The sequence below is a fragment of the Corylus avellana genome, chromosome 5, assembly GCF_965113065.1.
Source record: "Corylus avellana chromosome 5, dhCorAvel1.hap1.2, whole genome shotgun sequence".
NCBI classification, from domain to species: Eukaryota; Viridiplantae; Streptophyta; class Magnoliopsida; order Fagales; family Betulaceae; genus Corylus; species Corylus avellana.
Window position 1 is genome coordinate 15355140 of NC_142494.1, and position 23131 is coordinate 15378270.

At 36.1% G+C, this 23131-nt stretch overlaps 2 protein-coding genes across 7 annotated transcripts; one reads left to right on the forward strand and one right to left on the reverse strand.

The window, feature by feature from the left end:
* LOC132181521 (two-pore potassium channel 3-like) lies at positions 1 to 3473 on the forward strand. The gene is made up of 2 exons (XM_059594773.2): positions 1 to 1049; positions 2909 to 3473. Exons 1-2 carry the CDS (start codon positions 4 to 6, stop codon positions 3051 to 3053), a joined length of 1191 nt encoding a protein of 396 aa, XP_059450756.2. The 5' UTR covers positions 1 to 3; the 3' UTR covers positions 3054 to 3473.
* Positions 3474 to 3514: 41 nt separating this feature from the next.
* Positions 3515 to 16546, reverse strand: LOC132181522 (forkhead-associated domain protein). Of its 6 annotated transcripts, XR_009440268.2 has the most exons (6): positions 16360 to 16546; positions 12564 to 12763; positions 7207 to 7682; positions 6995 to 7070; positions 3828 to 3920; positions 3515 to 3699 (listed from the first exon to the last, which is right to left on the reverse strand). XR_009440268.2 is itself a non-coding variant. In XM_059594776.2 (5 exons), the coding sequence occupies exons 1-4, from the start codon at positions 16508 to 16510 to the stop codon at positions 7031 to 7033; spliced, it is 867 nt and encodes a 288-aa protein (XP_059450759.1). In that variant the 5' UTR covers positions 16511 to 16546; the 3' UTR covers positions 3515 to 3699; positions 6995 to 7030. The 6 variants fall into 6 exon arrangements, 5 of the variants coding, with proteins under 5 accessions (XP_059450759.1, XP_088373009.1, XP_059450761.1 ...); XM_059594776.2 differs by lacking the exon at positions 3828 to 3920; XM_088516883.1 differs by lacking the exon at positions 3515 to 3699 and having other exon boundaries at positions 3777 to 3920.
* Positions 16547 to 23131: the final 6585 nt, after the last annotated feature.

Here is a 23131-nt window from a genome sequence, read left to right on the forward strand (position 1 = left end):
CAAATGGATGAAGCTCTTCTCCCAAGAACAGGAGTAGAAGAAGAAGAGCCTATTAGGCCATCACCAAGGAGAGAATTTCCTCCATCCTACCTTGATATTGGACTTGGCCCCTCCAGACGCCAATCAGCAGCACATCTTATAACAAATGATGGCATTATTCCAATCATCACAACACCCATGTCCTCCTCCTATGTCAACCTTATTGCCAACTTCAGCATCGACAAAAAGAGACTACGTCTCGCCCGCCGCTCGCACTCCGCCCCGTCTGTATTTACCGACATCCGGGATGATTTTCACGACTCCATCGACCCCCGGCCGCCACCAAAATCGACCCCCTTAATCGTCCGGCAAGCCTTCGTTGGTGTCATTCTGTATATCATTCTTGTGGTTACAATATTTTTGACAAGTGGGAGCTTCAAGGGTTGTACTACTTTTAAGCCTGTGGATGCCCTGTACTTCACTGTGGTCACTCTTTGCACTATTGGGTATGGTGACATTGTTCCAGACACCACATTCACAAAGCTATTCACTTGTGTTTTCATTCTAGTTGGTTTTGGATTCATTGACATTCTGCTCAATGGGTTGGTGACATACATCTGTGACCGGCAGGAGGCCGTCTTGTTGAGCGCCGTCGATGAGAATAAGTTCAACTCAATGGTCCGAGCATACATGGTGGATACAGAGAAAGGAAGAATGAGAATAAGAATCAAGGTAGGCTTAGCTTTGGCCGTTGTGATTGGGTGTATTGCTATAGGGACAATTATGGTGCATTTCCTAGAGGATATGAGTTGGGTAAATAGCTTTTATCTCTCAGTAACTTCAGTGACAACAGTAGGATATGGGGATTATGCTTTTACAACCACCAGAGGAAGATGTTTTGCAGTAATTTGGCTATTAGTTAGTACGTTCGCTGTTGCCAGGGCATTTCTATACCTTGCTGAGCTTAGGATTGACAAGAGGAATCGCAGGATTGCAAAATGGGTTCTTCAGAAGAAGATTACTGTGGGGGATTTGGTAGCTGCAGATCTTGATAATGACGGATCTATCAGGTATTTATGCTTTTTTTTTTTTTTTTTTTTTTTTTTTTATTGTTTAGCATATTCAAGTTTTCCTCATCTTTTGTCACTGCAGAAAATAATTGGGTTTAATTGATAATTTAGTGCATTTAACAATAGATGGAAATTACTGATGCAGAAATTTGGTGTGAAATCTGAAAAAAAAAGAGACTACCAACCCAACTCATATCCTCTAGGAAATGCAATTTAGCCCTAAAAGTGTTCATGAAATTAGTGATGATCATTAATAGGAAAGACAATTTGGCAGAAAAGAATCAATAGGAAGGAGCCTAATGAAAATAATTACCCTTCCATGGAACATTGTCGGTCCTTCAATATTTAGAATTTCTTCTAGGTTTCTTCAAAAGATGATACTGGAGATCTACACTGTGGAGTGAAAGAGATATTCTACACCATACTGAAAAATGCCAGATAAAGCTTACTGCTCATACTCTTTATATTATAGTAGAGAGTGGTATAAAATTTCAAGAACAACAAAACTTGTGTTCACAGGGAGTCAGAATGGCTATCTGAACCAATAGAGAGGTTCAAAGGGAAATGGCGCATCTCTAGGTGACTCAGTAAGCTATTAAAAGCATATGAAAAATCAGCAGAGTTTTGAAGAGTAATTCCAAGAAAACACAACCCATTGTGAGGAAGTACTGATTAATTAGCTTTAGAACATATGGATCCAAAAATTAGTTATCCAAAAGGGGATGATATTCCAGTTTAAGAATAGGAAGGTGGCAGTTTCTTTGTGCTAAGAATGGATACTTCTTGGTGTTTGCCAGAATTTCGATTTGACGCAATGTAATGAAAAACCAGATATGAGGCAGGTAGATGACTTTGCTGTTTGGTAAGTGCACTCTCTAATTTGGAAAAGGAAGCACAATTTTAGTGTTAGACAATAGCAATTGGTGGATCAGAGAGGCTAGTGTTAAGGCATTTATCATTTACAGAGAACCAATTGGTCAATTGGGCATATGACAAAATATGGTGGGTACTAATATGTTGGGTGGTTTTAGGTCTTTCTCAATCTCAAAAGTTAGCTCAAGAGGTGAGGCTTTTCGTCACACTTATAAAGTGAGCACCAGCCCCTTTTACAACCGATATGGGATAACTCCAACAATCTTCCTCTCATACATCGGGCCATGGGTCGGAGCAGAGATAACCCATTTCTCCCGTGAACTGTTGGGCCGAGACTTGTTGGATGAATCTGAGCTCTGATACTAGTGTTGGGTGGTGTTTGGCCTCTCTTAACCCAAAAAGCTAGCTTAAGAGGTAAGCCTCACACTTATAAAAGTGACCACTAACCCCTTCCACAACCGCCGTTTGTAACCCCAACATAATATGATAGCTGAAGTGCAATACATTTGGAAAGAACATGTGCCTCAGGAAGTAAAAGCTAGCTGGTTTTAATTGGAATTGGAATGAGTTTAGCTTATGCATCTGTATTGCATCTGAAAATGGGTGTTTAATCATACATTGTGCACTGTTATATTTAGCTTATGCATCTGTATTGCAAGTCTGCAAACTGCTGCTCTTTTAATGGGCAATTTGCAAATTATACAATGGGAGAGTTGAAGATGCATACTTTATGTCAGTAGTTCACCTTACTAGTATCAGATTATTGGAGAACAGCATCAACAAAACAAAATTATGTATTTAATACAGATTAACAGATTATCTTGTAGTTTCACAGGTTTGTCATTTCTTATTCTAGGACATTGCACATACTTTTTCTCAATTTTTTTTTTTCAGAGTTTTGATTGATTTTTCATTTTTTTTTTTTTCAACTTCTCTGTTCCTGAAATAATATTGGTGATATTGTCTTTCATGTTTTGTTGCTATAGTAAATCCGAGTTCGTCATATACAAGCTTAAGGAGATGGGAAAGATAACAGAGAAAGACATCTTGCTGATTGGCAAACAATTTGATTTGCTGGATAATACCAATTGTGGCAAAATTACTCTGGCGGATCTCATGGAAGGCGACTGACTCAAACATGGTTTCCCAAATGGAAACGAATGATAATGGCATCCGGGATTATTGCCTCAGTGACAGCCAACACCAAGACCTCTCAAAACCTGGTACAGAAGAAGCAAACAATGTGAGGATGTCCAATTATACCTAGTCAAACACAAGCCAAACGAGGCCGTTGATCCCATCGAGTAATTCTAGAAGTCCTCCTTATATATCTCATTCAGCGACAACGAGATTAGATGGTTACGCTTGTGGGGGCTATTTTTCGCAAATGCGTTCATATATACATAGGGATGATCCATGATCTCAATTCATTGTTACTCCTTACAATTTGTTCTTATCTCATCCTAAAGAATGTATATCCTATATCATCAATGTAAGTCAAAACTTCCCAATACGTAAATAGCAGAAACATGAATACTCCAGAGAGACAGATTGCATTATCGTTTCCCAATTCTAGCAGTGAAGTGCTGTAGCTCTCTTATACAAAAAATCAGGTGCTGATTTTGGTATATCTATCATCAGCTACCAAAAATTGATCTACAAATCACATGTTCTGCAATTTTGTTCCAATAGAAGAGTTTATAAGCTTCAAATTCAGCCTTGTCAGCTTTCACCCTCAGGTTTGTGCACAAATCATGCCTTTGCTTTTGTGTAGCAGCTGCCATTTGAAAAAAAAAAAAAAAAAAAAAAACAAACAAACAAACAAATTCTGATGAGAAATCAAAATGTGCACAAATGGAAAAAATAACAATAAAATCAATATCAACGATTAAGAATTGCAGGTACCATCGAAGCCAATGTTTTCATCTGAACAAACCAACTTCTGGAAAAAATCCTTAGCATCATTCCCTTAAAAGAAGGCTGTAAGAAAGAGGAATCCTATTTTGGACATGTAACCCGAAAATATCAGTTCTTTTTTCCTTTAGGGAAAATACATTTAGCGCCCTTCAAACTTGCACCCTCTGACACTTATACCTCAAAAGTTTAAAAAGTGACACTCAACTCCTTTCAACTATCACTTTGTTATAGTGTTTTTGTAAGTAATTTTAATGTCATTAAAAAAGTACAAAATAGCGCAACTTTAGTACATATGAACTATACAAGAGCAGCTTTAATTTGAAGAAAAAGACAAACAAAAGTTCAAAAAACATGCAAAACTAGAAACAGGTAAACTATGATGTGTTGATATCTAAGTATAGAAGGTGTCGCTACATCTTCAAAGCTTCGAGCATTCCACTCTCTCCAAAGGTACCACATTAAACACAACATCCATACTTCAATAATTGTACCACATCCTACATGTCCTTCCCAACTCATCAACATATCTATCACCCGTCTAAGCATAGCCCAATCTACACCAAACAAATTAAGAATTGAACTCCATAACTCTCTTGTTACTTCACAATGAATCAATAAGTGATCAATGGACTCTCAACTTTTCTTGCACATGCAACACTACATTTCTCTTTGTTAAATTATCAAGCGTCAATCTTTTCCCTAAACTCTATTACAATTAACACATTCCGTTAGCATTTTCTGTCAAATTGGATGAAAATTGTGCCACATGACTTTTTGGATAAATTTCCCCAAATGCCCCTAAACATTATTAAAAAAAAGAAAAAGAAAAAACAAATAAAACAAAAACTTCATGGTGGCTGAACCACCCCCTAATGGCTGTGGGGTGGTTCGGTCACCCCCTTTCCATTTTTGGGGTACTCTAAACTTTCATTTACCCTATTCCAAGTACTCATGTAAGACATGGGACCCATCCATGCTTAAAATCTTAGAAGCTTTCAAGCAATCCTTGTAGCAGCTTCTTTCACAGGATCAATCTCTTCACAAGCTCATAAACATGTTTAACCGGACAAGATCCTTCAGAGAGATTTGCACCCTAACCTGCCAAAATCTTCCCAATATCTGAGAGACAAGGTTTGGCAATGGTCCCATTTAAAGCAAGTTCACTGGTTTCTTTACTTGACTGACCGATGAGAATTGCAAGAGAGGCTTCCAACAGCGGACAACAAATTACATTAGCCACAAATGGTGCAAAGGCAAACCAACAATCTATTGCTGAATAACTTATCAAGCTTTCAACAGCCGAGAAGTTTAACATTCAATTTTTTTTTTTTTTTTTAATTTATTTATTTTTATGTTTTTAATAGTTTTTAGGGGCAGTTTCAACAAAGCAACTTCAGCAAAGGGGATACTTTGTAAAAAAAAAAAAAAGTAACGTGCGTGTCATGTCACATAATTTTTGTCCAATTTGACAAAAAAATGTTGATAGAAGCTGTTAACCATAACAAAGTGGTAATTGGAGGGGACTGAGTGTCACTTTTTAAAGTCTGGAAGTATAAGTGCCAAAAGGGTGTACGTTTGAAGAGGCTAAGGTATTTTTCCATTTTTCTTTTCTTTTCTTTCCCCCCCCCCCCCCCCCCCCCCCAACCCCAAACACACACAAACTAACACCCATTTGCACTTGCAACCATTAACTATAACTCATTGCAACTCGTTCTCCCAAATTATCATTTTGTTTCAAGTAGCATTCTGGATCGAATTTGGCTGTTAGTTGTGATGGACAGAGTCACAGTGAGAGTTGCAAGTAACGTAGAGGCTATTTTCATGACATTTATCCTTTTAGGGTTGTTAGATGAGCATATTAGGGCTAACAAGGGTTAATTACACTTTGTCCCCCAAACTAACCCTCTATTTGCAATTACACCCAAAATGTGTCACGTGCCAAGGACGTGTAGAATTTTTCAGCTACATTTAACGGTCAGATCTGACTCAAGGTGCTGCTACTCGGAACAAAGTAGTAGTTTGGGGAAATGAGTTGCAATGAATCATAGTTTACGGGTTTAAGTACAAATGGCGTGTTGTTTGAGAGAGCAAAGTATAATTAACCCTTTTTCAGGGGGGGAGGGAGTGTGAAATAACTAATTAACGAGTATGTAAGGAAGCGAAACCCATTGGAAGTATACAAAAGAATAAAGAACGAAAGATAAATATTTTCATTCAACAGATCCAAGAAATTCAATATAGAAGAAAGAGAAAAATGGTTAGTTGCCGCCATCCGCTCATAAAGCAATCTCAAGCACAGAAACTCGAATTTTATAGCTGGAAGCTCCACACACACGCACAGATATATGCTTTTTCGATCAACAGCAAGATTGTTTTCATAGTCAGTTTGGCGCTCACACAAAGGAATTTCACATTTCCATTCTCCAGTTTGCTAAGCACTATATTTTTCTGTTATATCCTCCTTTTGTTTCTTAAAATGGAGAAGTTCACTTTTAGGAACACAAGATAACAGAGAACACAGAACAATTAAATCAGGAATTGGTTTGCACCAAAAAAAAAGAAAAAAAAAAAAGGAATTGGTTCTCAATACAGAATCAAAAAAGTTGGCCATCAGCTAGTGAATTGACATGATTACAACATTTTCTCCATGAGACGAGATTCTCGGGTCCTACTCCTATTCCATTGTTTTGTGATAACTAGGTTGCTTTACATATTGTGTCTAATTGAGTTTTTTATGAAAGAACCAAATATATTGAGATTAATTGTGATTTTATTAGAAATAAGAAACTCATTAGAGATATATCTACATCATTTGTGAACTCTGAAGATCAATTAATTGACATGTTTACAAAATCTATGCCGAAAGCAATTAGAGTTTAACTGTTCCAAGCTAGATTTATGTGATATATATGCTCTATCTTGAGGGGGAGTATTAGAAGAGATAGAAGAATCTGTTAGTAATAGGGATTTAGGGATTTGTGACATGGGTATTTTGGTCATTGTATTGATCTTTACAAATATATAAAGGGGGTGAGAGGGGCTAAGAAAGTTTTGGCTAAGCCGTCTCTCTTTCTCTCTAGTATTTTTCACGCAATTACTACAACACTGCTCTTATCTGGAAATGCTACTTTCTCATACATGAAGTTAATCCTCACCTGCTTGTAGAAAACTGAATACCACAAAATGAAATATCATCTGGTCTCCACCTTTGTCAATTTAATACTGGTAATTCTGTGAGCAAAAAATAATGATTACTCAATAATAAATTAATAATTAATATTCATGTGTAATAATAATATGTCTAGGCAATAATCATGATCGCTTCAAAATCTTGAACACCAACTTTTAAGCTGATTAATAAGCATACCTCTTTCTAATGCCACGGATGCCCTCAAGAAGTTCCAGTGTTTCCTGCACCCTTGAATTTTTTTCTGTCTCATTGCTATCTAGTATCAAGGTTGAGACCCTCAAAATGGTCAGAAGTTCTGCTTCAATATTGCTGAGATCTTGATCCAAACGTTCCAAGAAGTCCTCATAAGAAGATATTCCATTCAAGCTACTGATAATGTCATCTTCATTCTGAATGCCCACACTCAGAGAAGCTTCAAGATCCTCTGGCACCTTATCAACAGGTAAGCTTTCTCGACTCTCTGAATAGGGTTGCAAATCTTCTCTGCCGTCAAGTTCCAGCATATTAGGCTCAAATTCTTTGTTCTCATTCAGATCTTCTGTCTTTTCCTGCTTTGGTGATATAATCCGAACAGGACTGGGTGCATCTTCTCTACCGACTTCAAGATCCAAAGAAACATTCCCAACTAGCTGATTTTCTTTCAGCGATATGGCCTGAAACCAAATTAGGCTTCTTTTGATCATATTGTGAACTGAAAGATTATGCTCTTGAATAAGATCAGGCAAAAATATAGAAGTTGAAAATAAAAGAAAACCGGTGACACGAAAAGAGTACAAACACAATTAAAGTCAAGCACAAGCAGCTTTTTAGTATCAAACTGTATTGATTGCAAAGGGTGACCTCTCAGGTCATAAAGGCACTTACATGCAAGTTATATAGAAAATTGTCTTATTTGGTTGTAAAGCAAGTACAAGCTATATAAAATACGAATTTATTTCATTAAATCTACCATTTCTTTATGTGAGCCTGTGACTTAGGATACCCTCTTAAGGAATTATATTTACATGAACTTGGTTTGCATAACAAGTGCTAAGGAGCCAGATTGGTTTAAGCCATAGCCCATAGGGAAAAGGGAACATAGATGAATTGTCAAACTATCTAATATCTCTTCCTCTCTAAGCTACGGTCAAATGAAATGCATATGTAACATGGCATGTCTGACATACTATCACCAGTCAAACACTATTTGGCCGCACTTGCTACAAGGATAAGGCTTATTAGACTTTTTTTCTTTTTTTTTATTTAAAAAAAATGCTACAAGTGAGGCAAAGTTTCAGATAGAAGCTCGGAAGGCTTTTATACATTGAGCAAATATCACATCTCATTTACACTAATATTTGCTACATACTCGCGAAATGTTTGTGTACATATCTTCTCTTTGTGTCAAACCAAGAAAAACTGTTTCAGGTTGTTCTCTGTGAAAGAAGTAAAGACTTCAATAATGTTACAAACTTGTTTGATCTTAATGTACCTGTTTTGTCCTCCAATCTTTAAATTTAAAAGGGTTAATTGCACTTAAACCCTCCCCAACTACAACTCATTTACACATTACTCCCACAAACTCTACCATCTGTCACTTTTTTTTTTTTTTTTTTTTAATTAGTAATGCATATCATTAATAAGTGCAGAGAGGTGCAACCCTAGTACACAAGATGTATACAAGAGATAATCCCCATTACTGACTAAAAGAATAAAAAAAAAATCCACATTCAAAAAAGTTACAAAAATGAGAAATATTACATGCCTCTGTCCATATATAAAGCGATTTGACCCAGATGTTTTTGAGTTCTTCCATCGACTTCTCACGATCTTCAAAACATCTTACATTCCATTCTCTCCATATGCTACACATTAAGTACAAAGGAGATATCCTCCAAGCGGCTAAAATTGAATGACTAACCAACTGACCTCACCACAATCTAACAACTCTATCACCCTTCTAGGTATTACCCATTCTATTCCGAAAAGGCTGAAAGTCACACTCCATAATTCTCTTGCCACTTTACAAAGGAGAAGAAGATAATCTATGAATTCCCGACTCCTTATACATGCAACATCAATCTAGCACTATTACTCTTCTCTTCCTTAAGCTATCCAAAGTCAAAATCTTATGAAGACTGTCAACCACATAAAGAAACTTACCCTGAATGGAACATTTACTTTCCAAATACTCTTCCAAGGAAAAGATGAACCTTCTAAACTAGATAACTCATGAAAAAACGGCCTCACTTCAAACTTTCTCCTCTTTGAAGGGATCCACCAAATACAATCCTCACTACCTTTTCTCAATCAAAGGGAATACAACCCTGTACAGATCGCATAGAAGATACATTCCACTAAATATTACTATTGGAAAACTGCAAATTATTTGCAACCCATGCCTCCTTACAATGAGCAATACTAAACGACTCTGGAAAAGATTCCTTTAATGGATGATCCCCGCACCATAAATCGAACAGAACCTAATCTTAGTTCCATCTTCCACTTCATATCTGACAAATCTTGAAAAAAAATCCCACCCCCTCCTGATATGTTTTCACACTTTAAATTCAAAGGGTCCCTCTACCTCCTTAGAATACCAACCTCTCAGCTCATACTTTCATATTTTGCTTCCACCACCAATCGCCATGAAGCCTACCTATTTGTAGTGTAACGTCATAACCATTTACACCCATCAGTGCTTGATTAAAGTTAGTCAAGTTTCTTACCCTTAAACCACCAATTGCTTTGGAGAACAAATTTTTGACCATTTAACCATATAGAGCTTAAACTCCTCATTTATACCTCCCCATAGAAAATTTCACTGAAGTTTCTTAAGCCTATTAGCCACACCAATTGGAATAGGAAACAGTTACAAATAGTATGTGGGCAAGTTGGACAAAGTACTTTTGATCAAGGTCAACCTACCTCCCTTAGACAAATATAGCATCTTACAACCAGCCAACCACCTCTCCATTTATTGACAATGTCGTTTCAAATCGAAGTAGACTTACCAAAAATATAGAAGTAGACTTGTATGGTGCACCCAAATAATTTCTTCAGTAACAAAGCCACGCTAAACCCAATAATTATTGCAAACTTTCTACACCATCCACCTCACCAATTGTAAAGATCTCTGATATCGATAAATTAACCTTTAACCCCGATACTGCTTCAGAGCATAACAAGAGACATCTCAGAGTATGAAGATGTTCACAATTAGCCTTGCAAAATGTCAATGTTTCATCAGCAAACAACAGATGCAAACACAACCATTTCTACATAATTTCTTGACCCTACGAAAAAACTAGCTAAAAGCCCCCTATCTACTGTGGCTAACATTATCCAACTTCGACCCTTTATAACAACTACAAAAAGTAGAGGGGATAATGGATCCCCCTGTCTTAAACCTTGAGGGGACTCCATTTATTAAAATGGAAAATCGCACTGTAGAAATACAAAATGTTATGCATGCTCTCCATTTCTCCCTATAACCACTTCTCTTCAACAAATACAACAAAAATTCCCAATTCACATGATCATAGGCCTTTTCTAGATCCAATTTGCACAAAAAGCCTGGAACCCCTGATTTAGTCAACTGTCAATACACTCATTTGCCACCAAAACTAACTCCAGAATTTGTCTCCCCTTAATAAACACATTCTGCGAATTTGAGATGATCTTCTCCAATACTTGTTTCAATCGATTCACTAGTACCTTAGATGTTATTTTGTAGACACCACCTTCTAGATTGATAGGACGAAAATCATTGATCTCCATGACACAAGCTTTCTTTGGGATAAGAGATATGAAAGTTGCGTTAGTGCTCTTCTCAAAAATCCCTCAACCATGAAACTCTTTGAATTGTGACAAGATATCCTCTTTAAAAACCTCCCAACATGTCTGAAAGAAACCCAAAGAAAACCCATTAGAACCCAAGGGTCTTATCTCCAATCAGTGTTTTAACCACCTCAAAAACCTCACTCTCCTCTCAAACTCTCTTTCCAACCAAGAACTCTCCTTTTCACCAATGGAATGAAAAGAAAAGACCATCCAGCTTTGGCCTCCAACTATATTGTTCTGAATACAATTGCATATAAAACTGCACAATATGCTCCCTTATTTTTTGTAGAATTTGAAAATAAGGAACCACTAACAATTAATGAATGCACAATGTTATTTCTTCTATTCAAATCTGCCACCGGTAAAAAACTTGGTGTTCTTATTTCCCTCTCTCAACCACAAAGCCATAGATTTCTACCTTCAACTCAGTTCTTCATAAAGAAGCAACCTCTCCAACTCCTTAGAAAAATCCTCCCTTTTCACCCGATCCTCCTCAATCAAAGTTCTCCCTTCCGCAATGACATCAAGCTCTCGAATACCATCCATTAAACCCTTAGGGAGTGCCGAACCAAGCCCAATACTTGGGGGTGGTGGATGGACCACCCACTAGTGATTCGGGGTGACCAAGCCACCCCCAAGTACTTAGGGTGGTTCGACCACACCTATTTTGTTTTGTCTTTATTTATTTATTTATTTATTTTAAGTTTTTATAGTTTTAGGTACAAGTGAGCACATGCATGTCGCATGTGATTTTTTGTTTTAGATTTAACGAGCTCAGCTAATGGAAGGGATTTTTCCCTAAGATTGGTAGTTTGATGGGGTTGAGTGTGACATGTGGTAGTTCATGGGAACAATATGTAAATGAGTGGTAGTTAAGGGGGATTAAGTGGAATTAATCCAATTTAAAATATGGGAAAGAGAATAGGATGACTAGTCATATGGATGGTAAGTTTAGGTAAGTGAACTACAGCTCAAATGGCACCTCCTCATGTGTAACTTACCAATCAAGAAAATAAAATGTAGGGGAAGATAGATTCGAGTTGTATCTATCATACAACATGGCAAAGATGTCCCATTTTATCAGAACATGTATGAGATAAATAAAACAATATGGTATAAATAAATCACTATGAATTATAACATATCTACGTACTATTTCACTTGACAAAGAGAACAGTCTTCCAAACCACAAACTGGGTTTTAAACTTATCAAGAACCACTAATGCTCCATATTGCAGACAACTTAATGAATGGTCATAGAGACTTAAAGCCCCATATTTTCTGCTCCTTTTACATATTTTCCCATAACTTGAATGAGGAATAAGAAAAGCATTTTCTGTATCACTTGCATAGTATGGATAAGTTAAAGTTACTTTCATGATTTTCTTCTTGCAAAGTCTTATCATGAGTAGATGCCTCACGATATGATCCCTCTACCTCATGAATTGCAGGTTCCACCACTTTAAATTGTTAACACGCCACAAATTTCCAACTTTAGATATATTCACTGCCTGAGAGACATCATATATAACCCAACTAACAACCTATCTCACTCAACGCAATAGAATATCTAAGGAAAGACTACGAAAGTAATATTTTGAAATGACTCAGCATGGTGTAACTGAACTTTTGATATCAAAAATTCCAATGAGTTCCCCAGTTGAATCCAGTGAGAAAATTATACTTCGATAACAATTAGCACTTCATTCTACCTCATTAAACTTTGTTGAAAGCTCATCAAGCAATTCAATGCGGCGCTTTGACTTCTCCAAAGCTAGTATGATCTTCTTTTTCTGTAAAAGCAGTTGCCTTGCATCATTTTCTTTCCCATTTTGGACACTAATAGCTGCTTGCCGTTGAAGCTTCTCAGCTGCATCTGACAATCGCAGAAGCCTTAGCCTTGCACTATTTGCTGAATCAACCACCATGAATGGCTTAAAATGATGTCATCAAGTATAAGCAATATGTGTCTTAGATATGTGGCACTGAAAGCATTGAAGTCAATGTTTTTACATGTGAATGTTTGGATGGAGAAGATGAATCTCATTTCTAAACAATGCGTGAAAAGCTAGCCCAACAAAAATAAAACTATGAAACTAGAAATTAATAAATAAAAAAAAATGTCACTCAAAGATTCTACAATAAGTTAACCTTAATCAAGATTCAAACCAAAAGAACCAATAATTTAGACTAGTCGAGCTTCGATTCGATAATCAGACAAAAATGAAAAGCAGTAAAATTCCTCAGGGGCATAATATAACAAGTAACCAAGACTAGCTCTCCCCACTAGGCAAATAAAAATCATTGCAAACACATCCTCAAGTCTAGCATGACCACTACAAACTTCTCATCACCTTATTTCAAGTTCACAAACAAAATCGATTAATCACAAAAGGACAAAAATTATGTCCTTCAAAATTAAAATATAGTGCAGCATATGTGCAAGTGTCTATATAGCATTTGGTGTGCAAAGGTCACACAAGACATAGCATTATTAGGGTGGACAGAGGCTTTGGGTAAAATTTTAACTGTTGATGATTGTAGACAGAGAAGGAAATTGATTGTAAATAGGCATTGAATGAGTAAGAATAGCTCTGAGACAGTAGATCATCTCCACTTCATGTGTTGTGGTGAGGAAACTGTTGTCACTAGTGCTATTTTATTTGCAGTATGTTGGTTGATGACTAGGATGATTGGAAGCTCTCACATGCTATAAAGGAATATTGGGTTGTTCATGACCGTTGTAAGATATGCAATGCTCAACTGCCTTTGTCTTATATAGATGTCCTGGTGAAAGAGAAATAACGAAGACACCTACTTTTATCATTTCATGAACTGGAACCAATCATCCTCAACAAATCAGTAAAAGAAGATATCCTTTCTTCAATATAGGCAAAAGATTTTGATTGATTTAACCAGTAAAAGTGTACACATTTGCAAAATCTTAGCTAACAGACATAAGGCTGGCGTGAATCATTAGCCCTACAGCCAAGACTCAAACAGCTTTCATTCCTGTGAGAAGAATAGCTGAAAATGTATTGCTTGCACTGGAACTTGAGAAGAATTATCATCAACAAAGGTCTTTTGCAAGGTGTATTATTAGGGTTGATCTTATGAAACTGTATGATTCCATTTAATGGAACTTTACTCCCTGCATTTTGGAGGCACTTTGTATTCTGAGAGATTCAGAAATTGGGCTCAAGCTTTGCATCGCTTCTCCCAAATACTCAGTAGCTATTAATGGTAGTTTAGAAGGTTATTCTGATAGCAGGAAAGGCCTGAGATAAAGTGATCCATTGTCACCTTACCTGTTTGTTATTGGTATGGGAAGGTGTTTTCTAAACTTAAGCAGAATACTGTTGAACATGACATTGTGTTTCATCCAAGATGTGAATGGCTTAAACTTTTACAATAGTGTTTTGCTGAGATTTAATGATTTTTGCTGCTGCTCTTTCTTTAGGTCTTTTTTTTCTTTCTTTTTTTTTTTTTTTTCTTTTTCTTTTTTCCTGTTGATACTATTCAGCATGTTTAGAATGAGGTTAGAGATCCTTTCAGACTAAAAGCAAATCAAAGCACACGTGAAGTTTTTTAAGCTGGGCTTCTAGATACTGTTAAAACCAAATCTTTTCCATTCTGAACTTTCCAGAAGGACATCTTCCAGTTAAGTATTTGAGAGTGCCTCTGATTTCTGGTAAGCCTTCAGTGCAGGACTGTAAACCTTTGATTGAGAAGTTTCTACCAGAATTTCTTCTTGGACTTCAAAGCATCAATAATTTGGTGGCAGGCTTCAATAGATTTAAGCTGTGCTTGTATGCAGATTTATTGAAGTAACATCATCATCCTTCCTAACAAGGTTTCAATGCATATCGGTGACAGGATGCATCAAGGAAATTGAGCAAAAAAGGATTTGTGGGTGGGTGGGGTGGAGAGGGCAGTGGGTGTTGGGGGGTGTGGTTTAAGACTAAGAAGAGTTGAATAAGGCGCTATCTAAGAACTTGCTAGACCTTTTATAAAGTACCATGTAGAGCGAGAAGACTATGCTCCGTTTGTTAAAATTTTTGTTTTATGTCTATTGTTCTCTCTTCTCAAAATAAAAACATTAACAAACAACCTAAACATAAAACACTCCTAAAAAAAAGAATCAACTTTATGTTACATCAGAACACTTTTTCAAAGTAAAAACAAAAAACACCACCCATTTCACATTAACAAACAGAACCTTTATAATCATCTGGCATGCTAAGGGACTATTAGTTCGGAAATTTGGATCAAGGTTGGTTTATGATGCAGCTAGTACTTATGCCAGCAAGACTTTCCAGTGTTCCACAAGAAGGGTTTTGGACTTGGAATGAAGCAAGATCAGATGAATTAGTTAGGATCCAAAGTCAGTTGTTTGAAGTTAAGTCCATCAAGCTCTGTCTCTTGGCTTCCTTCAGAATCAATAGTGTACATGAACTGAGACCAGGGAAGCTCATAGAACAAAAAAGCCAGAAGTAAATTGGTGGAAACTAATATGGTTTTCTAAACTTGTAGTTAAACATGCTTTTATTCGTTTCCTTACCATTAAGAACAGGTTGACAACTGGAGAAGGCTTGCAAATTGGGGTTGCAGAGAAGACATGGTATGTTCTTTCTGCAGAAGCGGAATGGAGATCTGTGATCGTTTATTTTCTTGACTGAGCATTCACAACAAGATTACGGAATGTTATTCTCAACAAATGAATGATTAGAAGACCAACCCATGACTGGAATGCTGAACTAGATTGGCAAATTTCGAGTCTCAAAACCGAGGGGTTGAGGTTTTGGTTCTAACAGTAGCTTGGGATGCTAGAATTCATAATGGCACAATCATAACTGAGGAAGGAATATTTCAAGCTATTCTTCATGATGTGATGGCTTATGACTTGTGAAAGGATTAAGAATAATCAAAATAGGGTTATCTATTGTATGTGGCAAGTTGTTTTTTGTAGGAAATGAAGATGTGTTTTCTTGATTTCAGTTTGCAGATGTTTCTGCCAGTGTAGTGTAAAGTGCTTTGTACTTTCTATTTGGTTAAATGAAATACTAATTCATCCAAAAGGAAAAATGTGCAAAATTAATTTCCAAATAACTAGCATGAATGAACCACCCTTCTCCTCCGTCCCACCAAAGAAAAAGAGAGAACGGTTTCAACTATCCATCACCAATTCATCATATTTCAGTCATAAGCATAGCCAAATTTCCTCCAAAACAAGCAATAAAATTACTGATGTGTCATAATGTCAATACTAGCTGTGAGAAATTTCATATATGTTCAATAAAATATACTGCCATACCAAGTGGCAAGTACCAAATGAGTATTGCAACTTAACCGGCCAAACAATTTTCTGGGAATCACTCAATTATCAAAGAGTAATTAAACTATGAAGAAATCCAGCATAATAACGTGATTAGCATTCAAAAAAAGCAAATGGGTATACTTGATTTTCATCAGAATTATGAAAGAGCGCAAACGCGTGTGCATTCATACCCTTGGCTCTGGTGCTCTCTGCCTCGGAGTGAAGCTGATCGAGCTGGGCACGAAGCTGCTCCGTGTTGATGTTGGAGCCTAAGCACATGGGCCTTAATGGAGGCCTGCAACGGACGGCCATGGCAGTCGCAGCAGCTGAGTTCAGTATCATTTTTATTTTTTCACTCTCTCGCTGGGGCGAGCAGCTTTCCTGGTGTTTTAATCCAATTATAACCGTATCCATCTTTTTTTTTTTTTTTTTAGTTATATATAGGAGTAATTACTTTTTTTTTTTACATCAACTACGATGCATTGTCGCTTTGTCCTCATGAGCTAACAACTTTATTGTCTGACCATATCAAACTACCATTTTGTGCTCCAAATCCCGATTTCGTCAGTCAAAGGCATTAATTCAGATGGTCAACCCGTCATGTGCTTCCCACATGCGTTGTCAAGTCATTAGGGCAAAATAACAATATGTTGTAGTTGATGGAGAAAAATGTAAGATAGAAAATTTCAAGATAGCATATGGAGCACACGTGACAAATTGACCATTTAAGTTAATGTCTTTGACTGACGAAATGGAAATTTTGGGCACAAAATGATAGTTTGATACGGTTCGACAGTAGAATTGTCAGTTTATGGGGACAAAGTGACAATGCGTTATAGTTGATGGGAAAAAAGCTAATTACCCCTTATATATATATATTTCTTCTTCATTAATTAGAGCATAATGCATGTATTACTAATTTTGAAGAACAAAAAAAAAAAGTTAAACAAACATTATACTTTTCTCATTTCAATATCTTACAATATCTAAGGATAAACAAAAAAGTAATGTTATTTCGTATATTGTTATACAACTATCCTACAATTGGATGATGTGGCAACAAAATAAACAAAATTTAATGACTAATTTTCGCGGTCATATCATTCTAATTGTAAATTAGTCATGTATCAGTTTACTAAATAACTTTTTTCTAAACTAAATTAACAGTTCATCTTTCACTTGGATGGTTGAATCAATAACTTGATGACATGGTTTTTATTTTTATTTTTTTGGTAGGTCGATCATCTAGTAGGATTGTGATATCTCTGATTTTGAGGTTATCAATTAATATACACATATACACAATCATGCACCACAATATCCCAGAGAGCAAAAATGGATTGGGTAATTTGGTTAAAGTTGTAATCCAAATTCATTCAATATTGATGGCGTGCTTTTTCATCGAGTGGATAAATACGCAAAAAAAACTAGCATAAGAAAACGTCGGGTGGATTTATGTAATTGGACCCAAGGGTCTTAATACTGTGCATTGTTAAAATAACGTCCTACAGATCTTAACTATGATGATTTTCAAAATAAATAAGAAACATAATAGAATCTATAACTTCTTTTAATTATTTGACGAAAGGCCTAAACACCACAAATTGATTTCTCTCATTTGACCCTCTTAAGATACAAAAACTTGATGCATATTTTGCATATTTATAGACTAGAGGGAAAACCAGTTTCCTTTATTCATTCAGTAAGTCCACTTCTCATTAAAGTAGTAGTTCATTCAATAGGAAAATGAGCAGGTGCTTGGGATTGAGATGAACGTGTAACATGTTTGTGGGAAGATGAAACTACAGGATTAGTTTTCCTGGGTTTACCTATGGTGATGGATAAATAGGGTATTCGAGGTACCCAACCTCCCGATCAACTCAAGAGTTGAATAATAAACTTTGCTTAATTCTCATTGATCAGCTGCAAGGCTTATATATAGAGAACTACATGAAGACTGAATTAAATTCTGATAAAATATAAGGATCATGTTCTACCCCTAAATCAAACGGATAAGCGATTTATATATCAAAATCAAACGCATAAGCAATTTATATAAGGAAAATAAATAGCTATGCTTAATGTCAAACCAACACAACAATAAAGAACATCCACACAACTACAGCATAAGATTTATTGACGAAGTGGGAAATCCTTTAAACAAATCAAAGGGAATAACCACTCCGGGGTAGCCAAACTTGAGAAATCACTATATGAAGATTCAGAGTTACACACTAGATGATACTCACTCACTGGAGGGCCTCTAGACTTAGTAAAAACAACATGCTCATTGCTTGTCTCCATCCTGACCATCTTCATAGAGTGCATCTGTGATACCCAAATAAAAACAATCATTTTTATTAAAGACTCATTATGGTTAAAATTTCATAAAGCATAGTTTTAAAACAGAAGACCTATGCCATCACACATAACCAAGATTTCCTAAAAAGCCTTGAAGCAAAACCTAAATTCCACCCTTTCTGATCATGCGTATGCCCAATAGTACTTGTACGTACGCTCTTGTCTTCAATGAGAACGTATGCCCACGGGCCTACCCATACGTACACACCTGTCTTCAATGAGGACGTACGCTAGGGGGGACCACCCGTACGTACGTTGATCAGTCTTAGACCCAGTTGGCAATATCCCAGAATGTACGCCTGAACCCTTTTACCCAATGTGTAATGGTACCCGTACCTACGCTGACACCCTGAAAAACATTTTGAATACATTATCCATTTTTTCAGACAACACGACACCTTCATCCCCTATATAAGGTCCCCATTCAACCTTCAGCCCCCTTGCACTCAAGAAACCCTAAAACCTAATGTGATTAGTGATTTTGTGGAGAAAGGAGGAGACTTGAGGAGTTGGCCATCTTCTAAGGTAACCCCTTGTTCATTTCCATAACTTTCATGCTGGTCTTACTGCCTTTCTTATGTTATAAGTTTTAAAGATGCCATAACAAGCTCTTGTACCCATTTTCTTACAAAAACAAGAAATGTTTTCAAAAAACTTTAAAGTGCCTCTTTGATTCTTTGAGTTGCATGATATGTACCTTGCATGCGTTTGTTTAGCAGCTTAGGATGAAATATAGTAGCCGTATGGTAAGTATTCCCGCCTATCATGCGGGTGACCCGGGTTTGATCACCTACAACGGTGCCAAAAATTGATAAGGCCTTTTTGTGTCAAAAAAAAATCAATAATAAAAAAACCACTCGCAATAGAATGAATCCTTGTAAGATAGAACTATGTTGAGAGTGTCGAACCTCAAGGACTGCAGAGTGTTAATATCAAGCTTTTCAAAATTAAATATAACTTAATTAAAAGGAGTTTGATTTGATTTTGTTTATAACTAAATTAAATGCATAAAAGTAAAGACAAAAAAAGTAAAGATAGATGTGATGAGAAATAGAATAAGGGGTTGACTTCACCACTAACCACATAATAATGGTCAATCACAAATTAATAAGGGAAATTTATACTATGCGTGATATAGGGCTCGTCTCACTCGAGTAATCAAAAAATAACATCACTTAAGAAATAAGCATAACCCATTTTCGATTGGCACGGACCGTCCACCTAACCACTAAAATGTGGTAGTGATAAGCGCCGAATGCTGCACATTCAAGCCCCATAACTCGCACATGTTAATTCCTTAGCATTGTTATTTGTTTGCTTTTGTGTTGTTTTATTGTTTTCAAGTTTTAAATAAAGATGCAATTAATTCCATTGATTTTGAGCTTAAAGCACACTTTGAGAAGACTTAGAAGATATGGTTAAGCTTAACCAATTATAATAGATGACCTATATGATGTGGTAAAGTTTAATCAAATCAAGGAAATGATTAAATTGAAATTTCTCTAATTAGAGTCAAAATCGGATTTGATTCAAATTTGGATTTTGCATATGTCTCATGTATTTTGACCAAAACTTTCTACTGAAGTATTGGATTGAAGTTAATCTAGTGGCATTAAAAAGCTAACTCAAAATGCTACAAATCATTGTGAAATAATATTTTCTTAATTCGAATGTTTGCTAGGCCAAAATCCTCCCACAATAAAAAAAAATGCAAATCTGGATGAATCCTATTCCGATTTGTACTTGGATTGCTTCCTAATTTGACTAGGAGATTGAAGTACGATTTTTCTGGGATTTTTAAGGCTTCTAGGGCTTGTTTGCACCCTATAAATAGGCTTCTAAGCTTCAAGAGAAGTGTGCTTAGTTTTAGATACAAAAATCTTCTTGAAGGCTTGACAAGTTGAAGATGAGATAATCCATGGGAGGAGGCCATCCCAGCACCAAGATGAGCGGCCAATTTTGTAATAGAGCATTGATGTAGCCTTTTCCAAATAAAAATGGTTTAATTGTATTTTAATTTGAGCTTTTCTATATGCATGATGGTTGTCTAACTATGAGAATTGCTTTTAATGTATATATTCAATCATTATGAAATTCTTCTCTTGTCTTAGAAAGTCTTTTATATTGATTGAACTCAATCCTTCATATTTTCTATAATTATGTGAATGATTTTTATACAACGGTTTTAATTGACATATGATCAAGAGGGTTAGTGTAACGATCTAGGAAAAAGCGCTAGCTACATCTACGCTATTACCTCAAAATGATTAGTCAATTTGGAGCTTCCTTAAAATTCATTATAAAGCCCAGTTTCACTTAGTAACTAGGCAATGTGGGACTTATCACCCATGACTATCTTTATAAACCACCCACTCTATGTGGCCTTCTTCTCATCTTCCCAATATTGGATTGGGGTGTTATAAACTTTCCCTCTTAAATTCCTGACGTCTTTGTCAGGGCCACGTCATCCAGTGCTCTAATACCACATGGCTTGGCATTACTAGGTGGCTCTGATACAATTTGTAACGACCCAGAAAAAAGCGTTAGCCATATCTACGCTATCACCCCAAAAGGACTAGCCAATTTGGAGCTTTCCTAGAATTCATTATAAAGCCCAGTTTCACCTAGTAACTAGGCAATATGGGACTTAGTATTCATGACTTTCTTTATAAACCACCCACTCTATGTGGGCTTCTTCTCATCTTCCTAATATGGGACCGGGGTGTTACAGTTAGATAGGTCATGCTTAGGAAAGACGGATTGTACTACACCCTAGTTTAGTGTAATTTAGGTAGATAGTTCATGCCAACCGAAGATGGGTTATACTATTCCCTTGATTATATGTAGCCTATTAAGGAATTAGATAATCCTTACCTAGGGAAGGCGGATTGTACCACATCTTAGTGGTTAGGTGGACGGTCCGTGCCAACCGAAGATGGGTTATACTTATTTCCTTAATGATGGTATTTTCTTGATTACTTGAATGAGACAAGTCCTGTATCATGCCTATAATGAATTTCCCTTATTAATTTATGATTGACCATTGTTATGCAGTTAGTGGTGAAATCAACCCCCTTTTCTATCTCTCATCATCTATCTTTAATTTTATGCATTTAATTTAGTTATAAACAAAATCAAATCAATCTCCTTTACATTAAGTTATATTTAATCTTGAAAAGCTTGATAACAATACCCCTGCAATCCTTGAGGTTCGACACCTTCAATATAGCTCTATCCTATAGGAATTCGTACTATTGCGAGTAGTATTTTATTATTGATATATTTTGGTATACCAAAGACCACATCAATTTTTGATACAAAACTATTCCCTGGCAATGGATCCAAAACTATTTCCCGGAATGGAATAGTATAACCCATCTTCTGTCGGCACAAACTGTCTACCTAAATTACTCTAAACTAGGGTATAGTACAATCTGTCTTCCCTAGGCATAACTTATCTAACCCTCTTGATCATATGTCAGTTAAAACCGTTGTATAACAATTATTTACAGAATCACGGAAAACATGAAGGATTGAGTTCAATCAATATAAAAGATTTTCTAAGTCATGAGAAGAATTTTATAATGATTGAATATATACATTAAAAGCATTTCTCATAGTTATACAACCATCATGCATATAGAAAAAACCCAAATTAAAATACAATTAAACCATTGTTACTTGGAAAGGGCTACATCAACGCCCTATTACAGAATTATCTGCTCATCTTAGTGCTAGGATGGCCTCCTGCCATGGATTATCTCCTCTTCAACTTGTCAAGCTATCAAGAAGATTTTTGTATATAAAACTAAGCACACTTCTCTTGAAGCTTAGAGACCTATTTATAGGGAGCAAACAAGCCCTAATCGTACTTCAATCTCCTAGTCAAATTAGGAAGTAATCCAAGTCAAAATCGGAATAGGATTCGTCTAGATTTACGTTGTTTTATTGCAGGAGGATTTTGGCATAGCAAAATTTTGAAGTAGGAAAATCCTATTTCAAAATGATTTGTAGCATTTGGAGTTAGCTTTCCAATGCTCTGGATTCACCTCAATCCAATAAATTAGCAGAAGGTTATGGTCAAAATACTGAGACATCTGTAGAATTCAAATTTGAATCCAATCCGATTTTGACTCCTATTAGAGAAATTCCAATTTAATCATTTCCTTGGTTTGATTAAACTTACCCATATCATATAGGTCCTCTATTATAATTAGTTAAGCTTAACCATATCTTCCAAGTCTTCTCAAAGTGTGTTTTAAGCCCAAAATCAATGGAATTAATTGAATCTTTATTTAAAATCTGAAAACAATAAAACAACACAAAATTAAACAAATAACAATGCTAAGGAATTAACATATGCGAGTTAAAGAGCTTGAATGTGCAACATTCAAGCTTATCAAGTATGATCCATCTTCCCTAGGTATGGCCTATTTAATTCCTTAATAGGATACACCTAATCAATGGGATAGTATAACCCATCTCCTGTTGGTACAAACTTTCTACCTAAATTACACTAAATTAAAGTGTAGTACAATCTGTCTTCCCTAGGCATGGTCTACCTAATCTTATTGATCATGTGTCAATTAAAACCGTTGTATA

Coding starts and splice junctions, on each gene's coding strand:
- LOC132181521 (XM_059594773.2), top strand. CDS start 4: ATGGATGAAGCTCTTCTCCCAAGAACAGGAGTAGAAGAAGAAGAGCCT. Junction 1,050..2,908: donor GATAATGACGGATCTATCAG/GTATTTATGCTT, acceptor TTGTTGCTATAG/TAAATCCGAGTTCGTCATAT.
- LOC132181522 (XM_059594776.2), bottom strand. CDS start 16,510: ATGATACTGAACTCAGCTGCTGCGACTGCCATGGCCGTCCGTTGCAGG. Junction 12,764..16,359: donor AGAGAGCACCAGAGCCAAGG/GTATGAATGCAC, acceptor TGGTTGATTCAG/CAAATAGTGCAAGGCTAAGG. Junction 7,683..12,563: donor TTTCAACAAAGTTTAATGAG/GTAGAATGAAGT, acceptor ATTTGGTTTCAG/GCCATATCGCTGAAAGAAAA.